General features: G+C 35.6%; 1 protein-coding gene across 1 annotated transcript in view; it reads right to left on the bottom strand.

Moving 5' to 3' along the window:
• Window positions 1-25,353, bottom strand: part of INO80 (INO80 complex subunit) — a 125,033-nt gene that overhangs the window by 66,123 nt on the left and 33,557 nt on the right. Inside the window, exons 6-16 of the mRNA XM_018054429.1 lie at window positions 24,882-25,002; window positions 23,597-23,811; window positions 17,965-18,018; window positions 16,704-16,907; window positions 14,346-14,541; window positions 13,404-13,471; window positions 12,097-12,306; window positions 11,566-11,646; window positions 10,622-10,717; window positions 5,103-5,162; window positions 4,546-4,688 (exon numbers count right to left, since the gene is read on the bottom strand). Of these exons, the coding sequence (XP_017909918.1) occupies window positions 4,546-4,688; window positions 5,103-5,162; window positions 10,622-10,717; window positions 11,566-11,646; window positions 12,097-12,306; window positions 13,404-13,471; window positions 14,346-14,541; window positions 16,704-16,907; window positions 17,965-18,018; window positions 23,597-23,811; window positions 24,882-25,002 (1,448 nt within the window). The remainder of the gene's footprint in view (window positions 1-4,545; window positions 4,689-5,102; window positions 5,163-10,621; window positions 10,718-11,565; window positions 11,647-12,096; window positions 12,307-13,403; window positions 13,472-14,345; window positions 14,542-16,703; window positions 16,908-17,964; window positions 18,019-23,596; window positions 23,812-24,881; window positions 25,003-25,353) is intronic.

Here is a 25,353-nt window from a genome sequence, read left to right as displayed (position 1 = left end):
GCTTTACAGACAAGCAAAAGCTGAGAGAATTCAGCACCACCAAACCAGCTCTCCAACAAATTCTAAAGGATATCCTCTAGACAGGAAACATGAAAAGGGTGTATAAACCCGAACCCAAAACAATAAAGTAAATGGTAACGGGATCATACTTATCAATAATCACCTTAAACGTAAATGGGTTGAACGCCCCAACCAAAAGACAAAGACTGGCTGAATGGATACAAAAACAAGACCCCTCTATATGCTGCTTACAAGAGACCCACCTCAAAACAAGGGACACATACAGACTGAAAGTGAAGGGCTGGAAAAAGATATACCACGCAAACAGAGACCAAAAGAAAGCAGGAGTGGCAATACTCATATCCGATAAAATAGACTTTAAAACAAAGGCTGTGAAAAGAGACAAAGAAGGCCACTACATAATGATCAAAGGAACAATCCAAGAAGAAGATATAACAATTATAAATATATATGCACCCAATATAGGAGCACCGCAATATGAAAGAGAAATGATAACAAGTATGAAAGGGGAAATCAACAATAACACAATAATAGTGGGAGACTTTAATACCCCACTCACACCTATGGACAGATCAACTAAACAGAAAATTAACAAAGAAACGCAAACTTTAAATGATACATTAGATCAGTTAGACCTAATTGATATCTATAGGACATTTCACCCCAAAACAATGAATTTCACCTTTTTTTCAAGTGCTCATGGAACCTTCTCCAGGATAGATCACATCCTGGGCCATAAATCTAAACTTGATAAATTCAAAAAAATCGAAATCATTCCAAGCATCTTTTCTGACCATAATGCATTAAGATTAGATCTCAATTACAGGAGAAAAACTATTAAAAATTCCAACATATGGAGGTTGAACAACACACTTCTGAATAACCAACAAATCACAGAAGAAATCAAAAAAGAAATCAAAATATGCATAGAAAAGAATGAAAATGAAAACACAACAACCCAAAACCTGTGGGACACTATAAAAGCAGTGCTAAGAGGAAAATTCATAGCAATACAGGCATACCTCAAGAAACAAGAAAAAAGTCAAATAAATAACCTAACTCTACAACTAAAGCAACTAGAAAAGGAAGAACTGGAGAACCCCAGAGTTAGTAGAAGGAAAGAAATCTTAAAAATTAGGGCAGAAATAAATGCAAAAGAAACAAAAGAGACCATAGCAAAAATCAACAAAGCCAAAAGCTGGTTCTTTGAAAGGATAAATAAAATTGACAAACCATTAGCCAGACTCATCAGGAGACAAAGAGAGAAAAATCAAATCAATAAAATTAGAAATGAAAATGGAGAGATCACAACAGACAACACAGAAATACAAAGGATCATAACAGACTACTATCAGCAATTGTATGCCAATAAAATGGACAACGTGGAAGAAATGGACAAATTCTTAGAAAAGTACAATTTTCCAAAACTGAACCAGGAAGAAATAGAAAATCTTAACAGACCCATCACAAGCACGGAAATTGAAACTGTAATCAGAAATCTTCCAGCAAACAAAAGCCCAGGTCCAGACGGCTTCACAGCTGAATTCTACCAAACATTTCAAGAGGAGCTAACACCTATCCTCCTCAAACTCTTCCAGAAAATTGCAGAGGAAGGTAAACTTCCAAACTCATTCTATGAGGCCACCATCACCCTAATACCAAAACCTGACAAAGATGTCACAAAAAAAGAAAACTACAGGCCAATATCACTGATGAACATAGATGCAAAAATCCTCAACAAAATTCTAGCAATCAGAATCCAACAACACATTAAAAAGATCATACACCATGACCAAGTGGGCTTTATCCCAGGGATGCAAGGATTCTTCAATATCCGCAAATCAATCAATGTAATTCACCACATTAACAAATTGAAAAATAAAAACCATATGATTATCTCAATAGATGCAGAGAAGGCCTTTGACAAAATTCAACATCCATTTATGATAAAAACTCTCCAGAAAGCAGGAATAGAAGGAACATACCTCAACATAATAAAAGCTATCTATGACAAACCCACAGCAAACATTATCCTCAATGGTGAAAAATTGAAAGCATTTCCGCTAAAGTCAGGAACAAGACAAGGGTGTCCACTTTCACCGCTACTATTCAACATAGTTCTGGAAGTTTTGGCCACAGCAATTAGAGCAGAAAAAGAAATAAAAGGAATCCAAATTGGAAAAGAAGAAGTAAAACTCTCACTGTTTGCAGATGACATGATCCTCTACATGGAAAACCCTAAAGACTCCACCAGAAAATTACTAGAGCTATTCAATGAATATAGTAAAGTTGCAGGATATAAAATCAACACACAGAAATCCCTTGCATTCCTATACACGAATAATGAGAAAGTAGAAAAAGAAATTAAGGAAACAATTCCATTCACCATTGCAACGAAAAGAATAAAATACTTAGGAATATATCTACCTAAAGAAACTAAAGACCTATATATAGAAAACTATAAAACACTGATGAAAGAAATCAAAGAGGACACTAATAGATGGAGAAATATACCATGTTCATGGATCGAAAGAATCAATATAGTGAAAATGAGTATACTACCCAAAGCAATTTACAAATTCAATGCAATCCCTATCAAGCTACCAGCAACATTTTTCACAGAACTAGAACAACTAATTTCAAGATTTGTATGGAAATACAAAAAACCTCGAATAGCCAAAGCAATCTTGAGAAAGAAGAATGGAACTGGAGGAAATCAACTTGCCTGACTTCAGGCTCTACTACAAAGCCACAGTCATCAAGACAGTATGGTACTGGCACAAAGACAGACATATAGATCAATGGAACAAAATAGAAAGCCCAGAGATAAATCCACACACATATGGACACCTTATCTTTGACAAAGGAGGCAAGAATATACAATGGAGTAAAGACAATCTCTTTAACAAGTGGTGCTGGGAAAACTGGTCAACCACTTGTAAAAGAATGAAACTAGATCACTTTCTAACACCCCACACAAAAATAAACTCAAAATGGATTAAAGATCTAAATGTAAGACCAGAAACTATAAAACTCCTAGAGGAGAACATAGGCAAAACACTCTCTGACATAAATCACAGCAGGATCCTCTATGATCCACCTCCCAGAATTCTGGAAATAAAAGCAAAAATAAACAAATGGGATCTAATTAAAATTAAAAGCTTCTGCACAACAAAGGAAAATATAAGCAAGGTGAAAAGACAGCCTTCTGAATGGGAGAAAATAATAGCAAATGAAGCAACTGACAAACAACTAATCTCAAAAATATACAAACAACTTCTGCAGCTCAATTCCAGAAAAATAAACGACCCAATCAAAAAATGGGCCAAAGAACTAAATAGACATTTCTCCAAAGAAGACATACGGATGGCTAACAAACACATAAAAAGATGCTCAACATCACTCATTATTAGAGAAATGCAAATCAAAACCACAATGAGGTACCACTTCACACCAGTCAGAATGGCTGTGATCCAAAAATCTGCAAGCAATAAATGCTGGAGAGGGTGTGGAGAAAAGGGAACCCTCCTACACTGTTGGTGGGAATGCAAACTAGTACAGCCACTATGGAGAACAGTGTGGAGATTCCTTAAAAAATTGCAAATAGAACTACCTTATGACCCAGCAATTCCACTGCTGGGCATACACACCGAGGAAACCAGAATTGAAAGAGACACATGTACCCCAATGTTCATCGCAGCACTGTTTATAATAGCTAGGACATGGAAACAACCTAGATGTCCATCAGCAGATGAATGGATAAGAAAGCTGTGGTACATATACACAATGGAGTATTACTCAGCCGTTAAAAAGAATTCATTTGAATCAGTTCTGATGAGATGGATGAAACTGGAGCCGATTATACAGAGTGAAGTAAGCCAGAAAGAAAAACACCAATACAGTATACTAACACATATATATGGAATTTAGGAAGATGGCAATGACGACCCTGTATGCAAGACAGGGAAAGAGACACAGATGTGTATAATGGACTTTTGGACTCAGAGGGAGAGGGAGAGGGTGGGATGATTTGGGAGAATGACATTCTAACATGTATACTATCATGTAAGAACTGAATCGCCAGTCTATGTCTGATGCAGGATACAGCATGCTTGGAGCTGGTGCATGGGGATGACCCAGAGAGATGTTATGGGGAGGGAGGTGGGAGGGGGGTTCATGTTTGGGAACGCATGTAAGAATTAAAGATTTTAAAATTTAAAAAAAATAATAAAAAATAAAACATTTTAAATTTTAAAAAAAAAAAGAATGAAAATCAGTTAAAATGCCATAATTACTGAGTGAGGAGGAAGAAGCTGAGAAAAATCCTCACACTCTAAACATTAATATTTATATTCCATGAAAATGCAAAAAAAGAATTTATGCCTTCAGGTCAGATACATGGTTTACGCAGATACCACGTTTTGAATTCTCTCTGACCTTCATTCTTATGTGCGTGTGTCATACACATATCTATGTATCCGTACATCCTCAGTCTACAGACTTTATTTCTACTACTTGCATTACCTGGAGCTACTCTTGAGTGCCTGAGCCTCATCCAATACCATGTACTGCCACTTGACTCGCTGGAAATACTTTACATCCTGTACCACCAGCTGATAACTGGTGATAACCACATGGAAGGGGGCATCCTGAGTGTAGAGGGTCTTCTGTAAATATAAGAGGGCAAGGGTGAAAAGAAAAACCTAAACAATTCATAATAAGACAATGAGGAATGGACTGTATTTCCTAAGGCCAAGAAGTTTAAGATAGCCTTAAAGATATGTTTCTCATGTAGGAGATGTGTAGTGAATTAAAGTGTAATTGTTTTTTAAAGTAGTCACCTTAATCACAAACCTTGTTAAAAAGTAGTCAACAGCTTATTAAAGAGAAAAGTTCTTAATCCTGACTGACTGTCTATAACAGGAAAAACATTGTAAAAGAAAAAAAATTACATCTGCATAGAAACATGTAAGATTTTATGTAAGAGAAATTATTCAAATCAACTGGAGAAATAATGAATGCATATATGTGTGAATATGTATATGTGTGTGTGTATATGCTTACAGTAAGCTGAAAGTTACCTGACTCCAAAACCTCCTGATGACTTTTCTGTCATGAGGATTTCCCCAATATGGTAGCACCTGGAAAAAGGATCAATATGTCTATTAGTTTCTACTGATAATCTTAAAAGTATCATCATAAATATAGGATTTTCTGGTGGCTCAGATGGTAAAGAATCTGACTGTAATTCAGGAGACCTAGGTTCAATCTCTGGGTCAGGAGGATCCCCTGGAGAAGAGAACGGCTACCCTCTCCAGTATTCTTGCCTGGAGAATTTCATGGACAGAGGAGGCTGGGGGGGCTGCAGTCCATGAGGTCGCAAAAAGTTGGACATGACTGAGTGACTAACACTTTCACTTTCATCATCACCAATACATTATTCAGAAAGGCTTTTTAAAAAACCTTAACAGAATGAGTATAGGAATTCCTCTTCTATCATTACTGCACTAGGAGTTGGACTAGCACTCTTTCTACTGACCCAGTTAAAACACAGATGCAAAACAACTGTTTGAAAAGGCATCAGAGAGCTACTTGGGCAGTGAAGAATTATAGTCTAGATCTAGAAAAGACAAGAAAGCCTGGCATTGTACATGTTCCCCTAGAGAGTGCTGATCCTTCCCAAAAGTACTAGTTGAGACACTATGAAACTGAGAAGTTGTTTTTCTTTTTCTAAAGGGACACAGGACCCACAAACAAAAAACTGTAGTTCAAGGAGGAAGGTTTCTGATAACTACCTGCCTCCCTGGCCTTAAGTTGGGAATGAAAAGATACATATACACTGGTAGTAAAGGTAAACTATACATACACTTGTTTTATCAGATTTTGAAATCTAGCTTCAATTCATCCCAACTCCTGACTTAGATTAATGGGGCTTTGGATTATTACTGTCCCAGAAAAAAATTACTGTAGACAAAAAAATCCACAACAAAACCCCAAACACACATTAATCCTCTCTCTGGAAGAAGAAATTAACATTCAGAGCCCACAATTATCTCCAGAATTTTTCCTATACATCTGGCATTAAAACAAAACAAAAACAAAAATTTTAGAAACAAACTTTTAAACAAATGCTTGTTTGTTCACAGAATTAAAAGAGGAGATTCAGAACTTCAGTGTTACACTAGAAATTACAAAAGAACCAAAGGCAATTTCTAGAACTGAAAAAATAACTAGAATTAAGAATTAAATGATGAGTTCAATAGACTGAATCAGTTGAAGAGAAAATTAGTGAACTACAAGAGAGGTCAGAAGGAAACATCCAGACCAAAGCATGGAGAAAAAAAAGAATGCAAAACTCAGCAATTCTGTAATGTACCTAGATGTAACTCTCTTTTTATTGTTACGGGATTCAAAGTGCTTCTTGAATCCATAGCTTGATATGTTTTGTTCTTCTGAAATATCTCAGAGATGGAAGCACAAATATGCAAGAAGGGATGAACATCAATGACAAATGAATGTGAATAATATGAATAAATCTAAATAATTTCAAAAGTACAAATAATAGTAAAATGTCTTCTGGGGTTTAAAATATAAAATATATACAAAAACAACTGTGTTAAGTCTAGAGAAGGGGAGTGTAGTTACAGTACTATACTAAGGTCTTTCTATTATCTGAAAAGTATTAACAGTATTAACTTGTATTGTTTTTGAGAAAGTTAAGCATGCATGTTGTATTTTCCTGGGAATCTACTGAGTAACAGAATGAATATATAATTAGCAAGTTTAAAAGGGGTAAGAAATATTACTACTTCCCCAGTAGTCCAGTAGCTAAGAATCCACCTTGCAATGCAGGGAACTTGGGTCAGTCCCTGGCTGGGAAACTAAGACCCCACACACTGTGAAGCCAAGAAGCCTGTGCTCCACAACTACTGAGCCTGCAGACCACAGCTAGAGGGTCCATGTGCCACAACAAAAGATCCTGCATGATCCAACAAAGATCCCTCGGTCTGCAACTAAGACTCAGTGCAGCCATATAAATACATAATACTTTATTATTTTAAAATAAATATTATTTTATTTTTGGCTGTGCAGGGTCTTCCTTACCACAGATGGGCTTTCTCTAGTGGTGGTTCATAGGCTACTCAGGGCTCAGGTGCCCTGCAGAATGTGGAATCTTCCTAGATCAAGGATTGAACCCATGCCCCCTGCATTATCAGGCAGATTCTCAACCAGTGGATCACTAGAGAAGTCCCAATAAATAATATTTTTTAAAAAATAAATAAAAGGAAAAAAAATAAGGATAAAATTGAATCAATTCAAAAGGACTCAAAGGGAAAAAAGGAAAGTTAAACAGGTGAAAGAAGAAAGCAAAGAGGCAACAGATTTAAATGTAGCATATCAATAATTACATTAAAAGTAAGCACAGATATTCCAAATAAAAGAAATACATGTTAAATATAAAGATACAGAATAGTCAAAAGAAAAAAGAGAGCAGGCAAACACTAACCAAAAGTGTTTGGTTAGTGAATATCAAAGAAAATAGATTTTAAGATTTTCCTTCTTAAAGAAAGAATTTCATATTAATAAAAAGTTCATTCACCAGGAAGATAAAATTGTGAATCTGTGTACATCTCATTGCCTCAAAGTAAAAATAAACAAGAAAACAAAAATGCATAAATCCATAACTGTTGTCAATATTAACACACTTCTTTCAGTCAGTAATAGGACAGGCAGACCAAAAAAAAAAAAAATCAGTAAAGATATAACAGTAAAGAACAAGTTAACAAACTTGACCTAATCAACATATACACAAAAATGTACTTAACAAGTGCAGAAAAACTATTTCCACACACACAGAGGACGACTTATAAAAACTGCCCATGTGCTGAGCCAAAAAAGCAAAGCTCAACAAATTTCGAAGGATTAAATTAATAAGAAGAAGCATATTTTCTTATCAGTGGATTTAAGCTATAAATAACAAAAAGACATCTAGAAAATCATCCTTTGTTTAGAAAATAAGAAAAACACTTTTAAGTAACCCATGAATCAAATAAGAACTTGAAGTAGAAACTGGAAAGTATTTTGAATGTTAAGATAATAAAAATGTGACACCTCAAACCTTTGGATGGCTATGGTCATGCCAAGAAAACAATACCCTTGAATAAACATTAGAAAAAGCTGAAAAGAAACCATTTAAGCTCCATCTCAAAATGACAGAAAGATAAAGACGTTTACCCAAAAAAGTAGGAAAAGAATAAAAAAAGAGTAGAAATGAACGAAATAGAAAACACATTGAATACTGAATTTTAGGAATGAAAAGTGGTACATTAGTCAAGAGAAACAATGTAAACTTATTTCATGAGGAAAAGGAGGGAGGTCATAGGCACTAATCATACTAGAACCATAAAACCAGTGTTACTCAGACAGTTGCCAAATAAAATGAACTTTTAGATGTTATCATAATAGATCTAAGTATCTTTTGAATGTAACCAGACCTTAAACTTGAGTAATGTCTACTTCTGACTGTGTGCTGCAGGGAAGTGAACACATATCTGACAATTTAAAGGAATAATGGCAATAGAAACAATGAATTAATAGACCAAATGTCATCAAACTTTTTCTATAAATAGCCAGATAGTAATTTTAGCTTTGTATGCCAATCTCTGCCACAACTACTCAACTCTGCTGTTGTGATGTTAATGCTGCCACAAATAATAAAATTTAATATTTATGTAATATATATATCAAACAATATATGTGTACTTAAATTTCATATTTCATTTGCAATGAAATATTATTCTTTTATAAGCAACAATTTTAAAAAGTAAAAAAAAAAACAAAACTATTCTTAGCTCCTAAGCTGTACCAAAGAATAGGAGGTGAATTCCTCAATAAATTTAATAAAAAGTGATAGCATTTCCACCCCTGGGTTATATCCAAAAGAACTGAAAAGAGGACAAGTGTTCAAATAGAAACCTGTACATGAATGTTTACAGCAGTATTATTAACAATAGCCAAAAAGAAGAAACAATCAAAATATCCATCGACAGATGAATGGATAAACAAAATACAGTATACCCAGAAATTCACTATATTATCCTCACTATAATATATGTTATGACTGAATATTATTCAATCAGAAAAAGGAATGAAGTGCACATGACGAACACCTTGAAAAAACTGCTAAGTGAAAAGAAGCCACATGAAAGGTCACATTCCAGGTATGCCCAATATTCAGAATAAGCAAATCCACAGAGACATGAAGACAATTTGTGGTAGACAGGGGCCAGAGGGAAAGGGAAATAGGGAAAGAGATTTCTGTTTGGGATGATAAAATTCTGCAGTCAGACAGCAGTGATTATCACAACAAATGTACTTAATACCACTCAACTGCACACTTTCAGCTGGCCCAGAAGTCCTATTTTACTGACCCCTAAACTAGAGCTTCAAAAGGAAGCTCAACATACAAGGGAAAACTCAGTTTCAGGCACTGGTATAAACTCAAAGGAGAGGCACCAATGACGTTAAGGGGTACTACATTGCCATCTATTGGCCTGTGAAGGAAATATTGAAGGTGGTTTCTAAGAAAATTTTAAGACTTAACTTTTTGACCTCCTAATTATTTACCATGTAACAACAGAAGAGCAGAGAAAAAGATGAGGCACTCCATATTCAATGGGAAAAAACTCTATAGAGAAAATACTCAACAAATTGCCTTAGAATGACCTCACCTCCTTAGAATGAGCTGGCCAAGCTAAAAGCCATATAGATAATGTGTCTTAGGTCTATTAATTCAGCTACAAAGGTGGGGCCACAGACACAAAAGTGCCCCAAAGTGGAATATCTCAGAAATGTCCCTATTCTTTACAAAGCATAAGCCAGAAAAACACCTCCCATGCTCTTAAATTGTGTGGAACCTGTTTATTATGGAGACCCAAGATCAGAGATCATGTCAATATCTCTTGATACATAATCTCCATAAAATCCTTCTTAACATGCAACTTCATTATCATTATATTCCTTTAGAGACAAGTATTTAACATTTCCTTCTTTTTACTTGCAAATAAGATAATAAATCCTATCCATTCTTTCTTACATCCCAACAGCTCTGCATAATTAAACTCCTATTTAAATCTTGTCCATATTTGATGTAACATACTTCCTTGCTGATCACTTCCTATGTCAATCTCATCCTCTACATTAGTTATAATCAATTTTCACATTGTTACCTTAGGGCATTATAATCTGGACCAAGACCAAAGAGGTGGCTTTGGAGTGTCAAGAAAACTGATTATGATTTACCAAAACCTACATTAAGTCAGCAACAACATAGATACTTTCTATTACGGCAGTACAACTGGGAGCTACAATTCATGTGGCCAATACAGCAAAATCACTCAAACTGGACTTTGGCTTTCTCATAAAACAGAAGGATGCAACATGCTCTCTTATCGTTCCCATCAGTAACTTCAATAGGAAGTGTATGCAAGGTTATGTGAAAAAAATGCAAGAATTAAAAGCTATTATAAGCAATTAAGGAAGGCAGCAAAAATGGAGTCAGAATGTTTACTTTAAAAAGAGAATTATTATTGATTTTTACCTTAAATTTAGGAACAAATCTAGTAAACTCCTGGTGCCAATTGTTAAGTGTGGATGCAGGTGAAATTATTAAAAAAGGTCCCCAAATGTTCTCTCTCTGAAACAGAAAATCTGCATCAGCCAACTGCAGAAAAACTGAAGAGATTTAACTCAAAATTATAATTAACAACAAAAATAGTTTAATAGGCAATGTACTGTAACAAAAGAAATGGTTCCCATTTCTCATACCTGTACACTCAATAATAATATCATATGTTAAGACAAATAATATTCTATGTTACAGTAACACAAACAAGGAAGTTGCTAGTAACATCTTAAGAAAAAAATAGCAAGCAATTACTCCCACTCCTCCCACCTCTTACAGGTCCTAATCTGTATCATTCACAAAGCACTTATGACATACTGACTTGTATGTGTTGCTTTTCCTTATACTAGATGATCACAACAATATTACTATTATTTAATTGGAATAGAGCGTTTTGCTTTTTTCAGGACTTCACACATTTTTTCTCATTTAATTCTTACAAAATTCCTGTAAGGTAGGTATGAGCCCCACTTTGCAGAAGTGGAAACTAAACCTCAGAGAGTTAAAGGGAAGTCAGGTCAAAAGAGATAACTGTCCAAATTAACACTGCTAGTAAGCATAGAGCTGAGATGCGAAACCAGGTCTTCTAACTGCAGTGTTTTTGCCACTACACTGGTGGTTCTCAACAAAAGCAGGGGATGGGGAGTGAAAACACATATGCTCAAAACCTGTCAGAACATTCTTGAAAACTAGAAAGTTTCACCACACTGTGTCACCTTGTAAAGGCTTTCAAGACAAGGACCAAGACCTAACGTCATGGTATGCTACAGAATCTAGCATAGTGCTTGATAATGGCTCAGTAGAAAACAACCCTAGGATTGAGAGAGAGGAAGATGAAAAGACTGCATGCATCTACCCACCTCAGCCAGATGGGCCAGGAGGGCAATGCTCTGTACTGTTTTACCAAGGCCCATTTCATCTGCAAGAATGCCATTAATACCCTGGAAAAAAAAATAACAGAGTTTTTTCTCACGCTTCATTACTGCCAAAAAGAACTACCCAAAATGTCAGACCTGTTCAAACAAAAGTGACTAGAGATACCCAGTTTCAGCACTATTACTCACTACTGTAATGATTCCTTTTGTCAATTCCAAGCTATAACTCTGAATCATGATACATGAGACAAATGGGCCAAACCCAGTTTTTCAGCTAATCTAATCCAGGTACAAAAGCAATCAGGCTTACTAAGACCACTTAAGACAAATTTTATACACGATACAAATATTTCCCAATAAAGCTTCCAGGTTAGAAATAGAGACATCTTTCTGGTTCCTGCCAAAAGACAACGCTTTTTTTTTTTAAAGGATGAAATCTGAAACATCTTGTGCTCATTTCATAATATATAATTTACAAACAAAACAGAGGGGGTAGCACATAGTTCTAAAATTCACCTGTTCATAGAGATTTGCCAACCAATTCATGCCTTTCAGCTGATAACCTTTTAATTTGCCATTAAATATTGTAGGCTGTGGAATATCCTCACCAGCCCGGATAGATGGGTTTGCCAGGCTATAACTCTCCCCAAACCCAGTGCCAGACTTGTTTGCTGCCCGCAGGGCAGCTGCTCGACTTTCTTTTGCATCTTCATCAAATGACCTTGTCTGGAAAATAAAAGTATATTAGAAGAAAAATATAAGAGGAAAATAATTAAATTCAAATGAAATTCATAATGCCAATTTATCTATCTTGTGCTGGCTGGAACAAACTTTCCAATAATGTAATATATCGTATTACATATAAAGCATGATATAACTGACTCTTGAACAACAAGGGTTTGAACTGTGTAGGTCAATTGACATGAAAATTTTTTCCACTAAATATGTACAAGAGTACTACATAATCTTGCCATTGGTTGAATCTGTGGATGTGGCTCCATAGACATGACAGGCTGACTGTAAAGTCGTACAAAGATTTTTGACGTCAGGGTGTGTTGGCACCACTAACTCCCAGAGTTACTTAATGGTCAACCGTACATTAAAGTATATTACTAATATTTCAAAATTAACAGTTGTATTAAGCATACACTTTTGATAGACAGGCACTAAGCCATATTACATAATTACTTGCTTCATCAATGAATTTATTTAAAATGTGATATAAAATCTATTTGATTGGACAGGGTTTTTTGTCTCTATCCCTGACTTGGATTCTGTCAAAGTGACACAGGGGCTCCTATGCAGTATATTAAATGGTGTTTACTTAACTGTGTTTAATTAATGTTTACTTAATTCTTTACTTAATCTGTTGTTTCTTTCTGATTTCGTATGTCACTGTATCATGAATAAGCAACTTATTACTAAAGTGAAAGAATGTGCTAACTTAGCATTTTTTAGGCATGATATAGCTTTCTTAACAATTAAGAGTGTGGTATTTTTCACTAAACAATGATGCACTTCACTTGGTATTATCCATACTTACTGGAGAGGACAGAAAAAAAAATAGAAAAACTCTCTTAGCTTTAGTCAACACATTTTTAAAGCTTAGAAAAGCGAAAGCTCGTTTCCCATCTTCCCTCAAGTATTCCTACTATTATTCTAAAGTAAATAGAGCTACAATCCCCATCGAATACAGTCTCATACATATATACATATTCAACAATGTTTTTAATTGAAAATATGATTAAGTTTAAAGGAAGACTACCTAAGTGAAAGGCTGTAAGGGTATTTCCAGGACCCAACAGTTCATTTCTAAGACTCACCCGAGCCTGATGAATATGATAAGCATTTTCAGCATTCTTCAGGGCCTGGGCTTTGAAATGGTTACTATCTGAAAAGGGAAAAACTCTGATTATAACATCTCATTAACTGACCTCTTTCAAGGATGCAATTTATACAAGCATATGTGGATCCCTGACTCCACATTCTGTTTATCCCTAAATTCAAAGAGGGTGAGGGAGAAGAAAAGGATCTAATTATTTGACAGACGTAAGGACCTGGAAGTGGTAATGGAGGCAGGGGTCTCCCATGGTCTCCAGGAGCCAAAGTCAGCTCACAAAAGCCACCAGGAGACTGAGCTCCAGTTTTCCAATCCTGCATTTCATGCACGAAGCAATGCTAAAGTCAGGAAAAGCAAGACAACGAGGATTCAAAATTGTAATATATTTATACTGGGTGAAACTATTCTAAAATAAAATAATAGAGAATGTTTAAATCCCAAGATAATCTGAAGCACTCTCATTTTCTCTTACTCAATATGATCTTGAGTACTATTCTCTGTGAAACTCCTCTTAAACTTTATACCAATTCCTCCCTCTCTGTGTGGTCACTAAAGTATCAAAATAGTCTCTTCTCATGTTTTACTTGCATCACCAAGAATCCTGTTGTGTGAGAGACAAATTCACTGCATTCTTCTGATAAAATATCCTTTATTTCTATTAACAAATCAAAACACAAAATCTTCCCAAATTTGCCAGATCAAATAATCACACCTTTTCCTCTTTAAATTCTTCAATAAAAGCTTTTCATATGCTTATTTTATAGAAACACTCATACTTTCGCTACTCCAGTTAAAATAAAGTTCCCTTTTGATCAACACTACTTATTGATCAAGACAAAACTTACAAGAATTAATAATGAATATAACCTGAAATACAAAAAAATGTGGGGTATCTCCTTTCTCTAATTTCTGATTCAGGACTCACCATAATCCTCCTGTGTGATGTTAACTACCACCCCTCCACCAATGTCAATTTGTCTCTGTGCAGAACTATCTTCCAGTTTCCTTAAGATTTCTTCCTGGATCCCATCATGACCCATGTCTCGTTTACGACTCATGAAATGGGCATATAGCTCTGTCTGGGTGATCAGGAAGTTCAGTTTTCGCTGTTGCCTCTTAGCCTAAAAGGGAAAAAAGTTGAAAGTGAAAAGAGTCAAATCATCAATCATATACAGGGTAGTCAACAGCATTCACTAAACCTATACATAGTCTGCAAACAACTCCTTTACAAATTCTTTACATTAAGAAAGGGAAAAATTGCTAATGAACAAATTTTATTTATAATCAAGATAGTGGCACTAAAAGCCAGGAATAATCCTCACTTATAGCCTAATAATAACCTATATTTTGCTCTCCTTTAAAAAATGAAATCTTTTTTCCACTAGGCTGCTGTCTAAAATGCTTAATTCTTTATTTCTTTACTTTTAACAGCACTACCATACCAACTAAATTCAAACAACATATGTTACTTAATAACTTTGGTGACAAATATATGTGTACAGCTTTATTTTTAAAAACATATGTGTTCAAAACTCTACTTTAACATTGAAAGTCAAAATAAGTGATGAAGAGCTATAAATTATTCTGCAGGAGGTATCTGAGACTAAGAAGCCTATGAAAAAAAGAAAATGCTGCCCAGAACAACCCATTGTTCATCTGTGATAATGAGAGCTACAAATCATGAATACAGACTAAATATAATATCACAAACACATAATTTTTTTTAATGAGAAAGATAAATTCAAAGTGCCTCTGAAATTACCTAGTAAGAAAAATAACCATTATGTCAGTAAAAATCGTTCTTCAAGATAAACAATAAAATGAGTAAGCAAATGATCCAAAAGACTGAATTACATGAAATACAGCTCACACAATAATACCAAATCAAAGGGTCATTAATTTTGCATGAACTATTTTATAGTAAAACTCCTATGAAGTATACTTGAGTTATCTTTGATCCACCTGTACAAAAGAAAAACAGTACTAAAATAAGTAACGTGGCCAAGGAAAGATATAAGTCCCAAAGTATGCGACATAAAACCAGACTTCTCCTCAGGGTTTTTTTTTTTAAAAAACATTTTAGCCAGATTCAGATTAGGGAAAAAAATCTGAGAGAAAACAGATTTCTTTTCATAAAGTATATGGATTTTCACTAAAGCTAAAGTACCATCAAGAAAACCTTTCTAAATTAAAACAAAAAAGCAACATTCCCTCGTACTGAAAGGAAGTAAATTACTATATGTTTTAAATAAAGAAGGCAAATTAAGGGAACAAGGATCCATCAAAACTGTCTTAATTCAGAAACTCACAGAAAAAGATGGAAGTCAACATAATCACAGATGAAACTCTTATCAGTTAGTTACCAACATATTGAGACAATGTCAAACCTAGATTATAAGCCAAGTCACTTTCAAAATTTCAAGATCTATGACTAACTCAAATGCCTGTAAACTTAGTGAGCAAGTATTTCTAACAGCATCAAAAGTTTACTAACTCAAAACACATGTGTGTAAAAATACACATTGCCCAGGGACTTAAGAAACCTGGGCAAAATCTATACTGCCCATCAAAGGCATGAGACAGGAGGGAAGATGCAGAACTCAAAAGACCCTCTACAGCTCTGTTTGACAGGAGTACTACTTATACCTGAAAGAAAATATCCAATCCTCCAATTCTTTTCCTTCTCCAGACCTCAACTGTCCCTCCACTCATCCCAATGGGTTTACCAATGGCAACACAGTGGCTCTGTCTTCTTAATCTCTCCTCTTGCTCACCTGAATAATATGCTCACTTGATATCAAGCTTAGCAAGAGAACTGACTGCAAGTTAAAGCAGAAAAGTAGGTGGGAGAATGGGTCTCAGAAAACTGCAACCAGTCCTGATCTTCCAACAAACTGAAATTACAGCCAGCACCTGGAACTAAGCCAAGCTAAACTATAAGCTGTTCTCTTTTTCTTTCATTCCTTCCTTTTCTTTCCTTTTTTTTTGGGGGGGGGCGGGGGGGGGGGAGGGGGACGAATGTCCTCCAGAAATAAACAAAAGAATAAGGCTACAAAGAATATAAGAAATTAACACAAAAGAGAGGTGAAGGCCAGGGAGAAGACCTTACTAAAAGAATAAAAACAACTGATTTACTGGACTAAAATCACTATCCTCAAAGTTATGTGTTAAAATATTTTTTCGATGGTTTCATTGGTTAGATTTATAACGTATGAAATGTAAAACAATCTCTCAATATGGCTGCAGCTATCATGATTTTCGAACTTTCATGCTATTTCCCTACCTCCCGCATTTCTTCATCCAACTTCCGCTGCTCCAAGGCTTCCTTCTCTGCACGTTTGCGGTGTTCCTTCTCCACTTTCTCATACTTCTTCCAGTATAGAAGCATTTCCTTGGTGAGGCGGCGGGCACGAGGTAAAGTCTCCTTACAGTTTTTTTGGGCCTGCAAGGCGGCTCGACGCACCTCCTTCATGCATTGGTGGGCGAGCTGCAGATGACAACGTAGTATGACAATGGAGGAGGACCCAACACTGGGGCCAGTTCTCCCTGGACTCTAAACCACAAGCATCCCTCAACTTGCCCAGTGCATATATCGTCCTCCTATGGCTATCTTTTTCTCTTCCAATCTGATTAACATCCCTGAACAGGAGTGTGAGCTAGTCCCAGGTCTGTGAGAAATCTACAGACCTTAGAAGATGAAAAAAATATATAGTAACCTACAATGTTCTAGGAAGTTTTGAAGTATTGTTAAACACATTACTATTAAGAGCTGTTGGGAACTCCCTGACAGCACAGTGGATAGGACTCCAAGCTCTCACTGCCAAGGGCCCTGGGGGTTCAATTCCTGCTTGGGGAACCAAAATCCCACAAGCTACATGGTGTGGCCAAAAAACTAACAACAACAACAAAAAAAGAGTTGACAATATTTATTATATGCTAGGCACCATTCTAAGTTTAACGTAACTAATTCATTCTCCATAAAAACCCTATGAAGTTAGTATTTTATGTATAGATGAGAAAATGAGGATGAGTAGCCCAAGGACACACAACTAGTAAGCTAACCTCATCTAATTCTTACAACACTCAAAGTCGTACTGTTGTTGTTGTTGCTCAGTTGCTCAGTCCAATCCAACTCTTTGCAACCCTGTGGACTGAAGCACGCCAGGCTTCCCTGTCCATCACTATCCCCCAAAGTTTGCTCAAACTCTTGTCAATTGAGTCAGTGACAAAGTTGTATTAACTCCTTCTATGAGAAAGTATTAATACCACCATTTCTTAGATGAAGAGTCTGAGCACAGGATGATGCCATGGTTTGACCAAGGACTTAAGAGTGGGCTATGGTCTTACCCAAAAAGGTATGAAAACCAAAAAGGCAAGGAAGAGCAATTCTATTTATAAAATAGATTGAAAACATTTAGAAACTCTCTCAAGTACTATTAGATTATCAACAGGTCAAAAGAGATAAGAACAGCAAACATAGATCTAAATAACAAGAACATATTCCAGCAAAACATAAAATGGGAAATATAAAACTATAATCTTACCTTGCGGCTATTGGTTAGAAACAAGTTACGAGCTGAAGCCTTCTGCTTGTTGGCCTAAAATATTTAAAACAATATCTCAATTAGGATTCCTTTTTGAAAAAAAGATTGTGTAGACTGGTACTGTCATTTATTGATCTCTATGAAGATTTTAAAAATGTCAAACCAAGCATATTCAAAGTACATTACTTTTTCAATTAAAAAAGACATATCACTTCCAAGAGTTATCCAAATGTACCACTCAGAACCACACATAAAGTCCTAAAGCAAAGTTAAAAAGAATAAGCTGGTGCTGTGTCTGCCTTAGATCTAATCTTCTGTATACTTCTGGGAAGAATTTAAGTTATATTTAAGGCTTGAACTAGGAAAATGTAACAACATATACTAACCCTGATTAGGACACTGCTTTCTAAGGCCAGTCTGCAAAGAAGCTGAGACAGCAGGGCACTCACATACAGAAATCATTTGGAGAAAGGTGAACTAGCCTCTCAGTTTGTGACTCCAGTTCTACCTCCAGCCAAGGAATACCCACTGCCACTATTACTTAATTTCTACCACCACTTGACCTCATCTTCTTCAACATAAATTCCAAGGCAGACCTAATACAAGATGACTCAGTAGCCCACAACCAAGTCTCAAGCTGCTTATTATGTCTTCCACTTCAATGAAAAAAAACCAAGCAACCATCTGCAATAAAAAACCTGATTTCCCATGAGAGCCCATTTATTTGATGTGAAAAGAAGAGACAGAGCCTAGTGGCTCTCTGATTATTAAAGAACTTTCCTGACTATAAAGAACCAATAGGTTTAAAGTTACACAAAGGACCTGAAAGTCATTTCTATAATAATCCCACCTCAGACTGTCTGATTAAGGGAATTTTTTTAGGGCTTTTATCAAAAACTTTCTCTAAAGCAGCTATTGCCACTCTAAAGATAAAAATCTAAAATACTCTCACTGAATTCCTTATCATCTGAAGGCTCTTCACCAGGTATGAAATGAGTTTTTCTATAACTTTTCCCATTAAGAATATTCATACCAAGTCAACAGGGCACATGAAAAGATGCTCAACAGCAGTAGTCATCAGAGAAATGCATATCAAAACAAAAAGGAAATAGCATCTCACACCTGTCAGAATGGTCACTATCAAGAGGACCACAAATAACAAATGTTGGAGAGGATGTGGAGAAAAGGCACACTGTTAGCGGGAATGTAAATTGGTACAGGTGCAATGGAAAACAGCATGGAGATGTCTCAAAAACTAAAAACAGAACTAGCATATCATCCAGCAATTCCTCTGCTGGGTACATATCCAGGGAAAACAAATACATCAATTATTTTATGAAAATATTAATTGATTTAAAAAGATACATACACCCCAACGTTCACAGCAGCACTACTGACAATAGCCAAGATATGGAAGCAATCTAAGTGTCCAACAACAGATGAACGTGTGTCATTTGCAACAACATGCATGGACCTAGAGAGTATTATGCTTAGTGAAATAAATCAGAGCAAGACAGTTACCATATGTGGAATAAATTCCACTTTTATGTGGCATCTAAAATATAAACAAATGAATATAGTAAAACAAAAACAGTGTCGTAGATACAGAGAACAAACTAGTGGTTCCTAGAGGAAAGAGCGAAGAGAGGGAACAAGATAGTGATATGCGATTAACAGGTTCAAACTACTATGTTTTTTTTTATACTGAGTTGTGTGAGTTGTTTATATATTTTGTATATTAACCTTTTGCCAGTCACATCATTTGTAAATATTTTCTCCCATTTTGTAGGTTTTCTTTTCATTCTGTCAATGGTTTCTTTTGCTGTGCAAATGCTTTTAAGTTTAATTAGGTCCCATTTGTTTATTTTTGCTTTTCTTTTGCCTTAAGAGACAGATCCAAAGAAATCTTGCTACAATTTATGTCAAAGGTTGTTCTGCCTATGTTTTCTTTCATGAGTTTCATATCTTATCAGATCTTCAACTCGAGTTTATTTTTGTATAGGGTGTGAGGAAACTGAACTAACTTTAGAGTTATGGAAAAGGTGCAAAAAATAGAGTTCCCTTACTACTCCCCACCCCCGCTTTCCCTAATTTTAGCAATTTATATAATCATAGTACAATTATTAAGAAAGGAAATTAACACCAGCAAAGTATTGACTAAATTACAGGTCTTATCTGAATGCCAAGAATTTCTGCACTAATATCCTCTTACTGTTCCAAGATCCTAGAACAGGATCCAAGAATGCATTCATTTAGTTGCTCTTCTTAATCTCTTCCTGGATGTAACATTTCCTCAATCTTTCTCTTTCATGTCCTTGACACTTTTGAGAAGCACAATCAGTTATTCTGCAAAGTGTCCCAAAATGTGTGGATTTTCTCGTGTTTCCTCAAAACTGAAATGACATTATGCACTTCAGCAAGAAAAGCAGAGAAATGAAGCACTGATGATGTACTCCTCCCAGCGCACCACATCAAGGAGTTCATGGTATGAACATTTATATTACTTGTGATATTTACTTTGGTCATTTGGATAAGGTGCACTCTGCCAGTTTTGAGGCTATACAAATTCTGTTTCTCCTCTTCTGCCCTCTAATTTTAGCATTCATAAATGCATCTAGTCTGCAACAAGTATTACTGTGGTATCTGCATAAGGATAATTTTATTTTCTTCTTTCTTTCTATATATATTAACTGAATTTCATACTGAAAGGTAGAGATGCTCTATCTAGACCTTTGTCTATTCAGGTATTTATGAAGTATGGGCTGATAACTATTTCTTTTATTCTGTGGGTTAAAATTCAGTATCATTATTATTTCGTTGCTCAAATTATTCTAACTTTGGCCATGAAGTGGTCCTTTAAGTTTGTTCCTGTGTTCTTTTGACAAACCCCTCCTTCCCCTCCAGCTTTTTTCAGAACTTCCTTACTTTCTAGCAGCACTTAAAAGTGTTTTAAGGTTTATTTTGCTGGTTTTTTGGCGGGGGGTAGGAGGGGACAGAGGGCAGAGGGGTGAGTAAAGGCTATGCTGTGTGGCTTGTGGAACCTTAATATCCCAACCAGGGATTGACGCACCAAGTTCTAACCATTGGACCACAAGAAAATTCCCTAAGGTTCATTTTGCATTCTCCTTGCTGAGTTCTGGAATATGGTACTTCTTTAAGGAGCCCTGATTCCTTTTACTAGAGAATAGAAGTTGTTTAGAAACCAAGACCTGGTTGCCAGGCATCCTCATTGTTACTAGGGTGTCACTGCTACTAGAGGTAGAAAAAAAAACATACATACACACCCAAGTATATCTCTGTATCTGGGTGTGTATATAAAACCATGAATTTATACTGATACCTCTGATTCCAATCAAATTTCATGGGCTTCATTTTAACTTTCCCCTTCCTTCTTACTTTTAATTTCTTTCTCCAGACGTGAAAACTGGCTCTCACATACAGTGTATTTACTGATTTGTTCAATGCCAATATACACATAAAGTAGTTTCAAAACTGTTAATCTAGACCCCTGGGAGAAACACTTTTTCTGTGTCAATCATGGCATTTACGTATAGCTCCATCAGTCCTTACCCTTTCATATCTGATCAAAATACTGTTTCCCTCAGTTACTTATATGAGTTCCTTGTTCCACACTCCCTGTAACTTGATTATATTACTCATTTCTAATACAGTTAAGTATATTTGTTCCTATTTTTATTCCATTTTGCCCACACATCCCCCTAACCTTCCTCTCCAGCCACATCCTGACTGGCTTGATATTTTATTTTGAAGTATGTCAGAGACACATAAAACATTAGTATGGTTCTGAAAATCAGCCTTGTACAAGATACACTCAAAGACTTCCTCCTCATCCCTGCTACCCTGTTCCCATTCCTTCCCTTCTTTCTATCCTTTTCCCACCTGCCCTTTATAAGGAATCAATCACTTTAATTTCTGGTTGATCCTTCTTGAATTTCTTTTGAACAGGTATTTGTGCATTTTCTTAATATTCCCTTTGTTCTCACATGAAGGGTATATTTACTTTTTAATGTTTTGCCTCTTTCATTTAACTGTATGTCCTAGAAATTACTTTATATCAGCTCAGAGAGGTCTTCCTCATTCTTTAACAGCAATATGATAATCCACTGAGTAGACCTGTCATCGTTTAATTCAACCCCCATATATGGACATTTAGACTGTTTTCATTATTTTGCAATTACAAATAATGCTACAATGAATAACCTCATTTACATGTATTTTGTGTGTTTACTTTAGGGTAGATTCCTAGAAGTGGAAGTACTGATTTGAAAGATAAATGTATCTGTTGCCAACTTTCCCTCTAATACAGTTCTAATTTGTATTCCGAGCAGTAATGCATGAGACCACCTGTTTGCCCAAAGGCTCCTTAATAGAATGAATTGTTATATTCTAAAATTTTTGCCAGTGTAATAGGTGACAAATAGTTTTATTTTTGTCTAAGGGTACCTAAGCGGTTTTTCATTTGTATTACCCCAATTATGAGACACTTTGAACTAAATCTGTGGTAATTTTTCCCCTCAATTGTTAAGTTCTTTCTGTGTTGGAGACAACAGCCTTGTAACTATAGTATTTAATGTAAATAATGTCTCACAATTTGTCAGCTGTCTTTTGTCAGGCAAAAACTTATTTTTATGTGGTCAAATTTAAGAGTATTTTCTTATATTACATCTGGATGTTGAATTATAAACTCTTTCCTACACAAAAATTAGATTAGAAATGCAATCATTTTATTCTAATATTTGTATGATTTCATTTTTTTACACTGACATCCCAAATCCATTTAGAGTATATGTGTGAAACACAGACCTAATTTTACCTTTTTTTGAAAGGCTATCTAGTTGTCCAGCACCACTTATTAAATGTACTAGTCTATCTGCCTATTCATGTGTCAATATCATGCTATTTTAATTGCAGAGATTTTACAGTGTGTTTGAACGTTTGGGAAGGTTTTTTTACTTTTTCTCTAGCAATTCTTGCATACTGACTTTTTCCACAGAGTTTAGAATCAGCTTCTAAATTCATGAAATATCCTGTTCATATTTCAATTAAGGTTGCACTCAATTTATAATGAAGCAATTAATTGAATAAAATGCAAACCATTGATGAATCTAAGGAATACAGGCATTCCTCGCATTATTTCTGCAACTTTTAAGTTTGAAATTAGCAAATCAAACTAAAACATTCAAACAAATTAAAAGAGCAAAATGAATGCTTATATATGTTTTTCCTAATCATACACATTTTCTTCTAATACCTGTGATTATTCAGTAACATCTACATGTTTACGGTGTCTAAGAAAACACATCTCCATCATTTTGTTTTAATCTCCTGTATTATCACTTTAAATTTTGCTGTCAAGTCTCTATTATTTTATGTAAGAAAATTGTATTTCTTCCTCAAAGAGGTCTCCCTCCATTCTTTTGGCAAAGGAGCATAACACAACAATTAAATCCTGAACAAATTCTAGAAAATCAATTAACCAAGGAGAGAACTATCCAGGATTCTCCTAATTCCAATAGATAGTTTCTTCCTGAATCCTGTGAAAGAATCCAGCTCCCCCAGCTTCTTTTTGGAGGGCAGGCAGAGAAAATTCTACCTGGAGGCACTGACTGACCTTTGGTAGTTCCTTCTTCACAATGCTGAGCCACACTTTCCTGCGACGGGCATTGAGCTGCTCAATGGATAAGTGCTTCTTCTTGGTGCCAGGAGGAGGTGCATCATGAGAGAACTTGGCAAAGACTTTGGTCTGGTGGTGGTGGCGACGAGGGGATTCTTCAGAGGAAAGTTCTTCATCTCTTCGCCTTTTCTTCTTCACTTTTTTCAACTTAGCTGCAAAGGAACAGATTCTCAGAAGATTGCCTTTCTTTTCTTCCACAGGAGAAAGTCATAAAACAACCTTATCACTTTAAGAAAAATCAAGATTCTTTTCTCATTCCACTTAGACTAGCAATGTTTATCCCTTTATCTATCCAGGTCCATGAATATTCCAAGAAGATCACACTACCTTGGAAAAGAACACTGGATATCCCTGTTTACATGAATGAGAAATAAAACAGAATGTTGAACTGAATTTCTTTTGAACCCAACAATAGGAAGGGAGGCTTACAAATTATCATGAGCTCAAGTAATGATCAGAAGGAAGGAAAAATTTCTATTTGGTGGCAATGTGAGGTGACTAAAAAAAAATAACAGAGAAAGAAATAATGCATTTGCTGATATTACACTAAGATCTGTGAAAAGAAAATTATACATGAAAGAAAAACCTAGCTTGAAAGGGAGGGTAGAAGGATGAGAGACTACAGAGATAAAACAAGGAGGATGTGAAAGAAACAAGGGAAGGCGGCTAAAAAGAGTTTTTCTGAATAGCGTTTTTAGGGGAATAAAATCTGCCTAGTACAGATAGTCTAAAACTTTCCTTTCCTATTTCCTTCCTGATTTCCAGACGCTTGGAACTCAAGAGAGGAAAGAGACATTTCCTGGCAAACATGCAAACAAATACTCCTGAAGATCAGGAGGTGATCTATTTTAAATCACTACATACAGCAACAATTATATTTATTCCAAATACTTCAGGTTACTCCTCATACCTCCCTATGTAACCAACTTCTTTCTCTCCCAGAATACTTTCACTATTTAGACAGTATGTAGAAGAAAAAAAAGGAATAAACTAATCGGCTTAAACCTCCAGCAAAGAATCTATAGTTCTCATGTCTTCATAATTCTAGAAAAGATCACAAACCAAACAAAATAAGTTTAGTTATATTTAAAATTAGTGATGAGATAAAGGAGGCTAGGGTTTTTCAGATGAAGCAAATTTCTACTACATGGATTACGTTCAAAGTCCAAATGCACCTGAAACTGAGAATGAGTAAAGGTAAAAGGCAAGTCAATATGCTTACCTTTAAGTTTCTTTTCTTCCTTGAATTTCTTTTTTTTGGGTCCTAGAAGGTGCCGCTGCTGCTCATAGAAAGGGTCATAGGTGGAGAGCAGCCCTGCACTGTAGTACTGGTACTGCTGCAACTAAAACAGGCAAAGACATGATGCTTAGAAGGGCCCGTCTCTCTTACAGCTCAGTCTTCAAATCATCGCTATTTAAAAAAGCCATTCCAGAGGAAAAACCACAGTTGCTACATGTACTGTTCTTCCCATATATGTATTCTTATAGTATAAAGAGACCAATGAAGATCTAATACATCAAAGTGAATTATTTCCTTAACTTCAAAACAAAATGGTTTCACTGGCTATGCACACAGCAAGTTGTTGAAAATAACTTAAAAAATCAAACAAACAAAAATCCTTCATAATTCTGAGTCTCCACCAGAGTATTTACTTTGCTCTGACACATATCTGTCATTGCCGAAAGGTCTCCTC

The sequence above is a fragment of the Capra hircus genome, chromosome 10, assembly GCF_001704415.2.
Source record: "Capra hircus breed San Clemente chromosome 10, ASM170441v1, whole genome shotgun sequence".
NCBI lineage: Eukaryota > Metazoa > Chordata > Mammalia > Artiodactyla > Bovidae > Capra > Capra hircus.
This window is presented reverse-complemented; position numbering and strand designations above follow the sequence as displayed.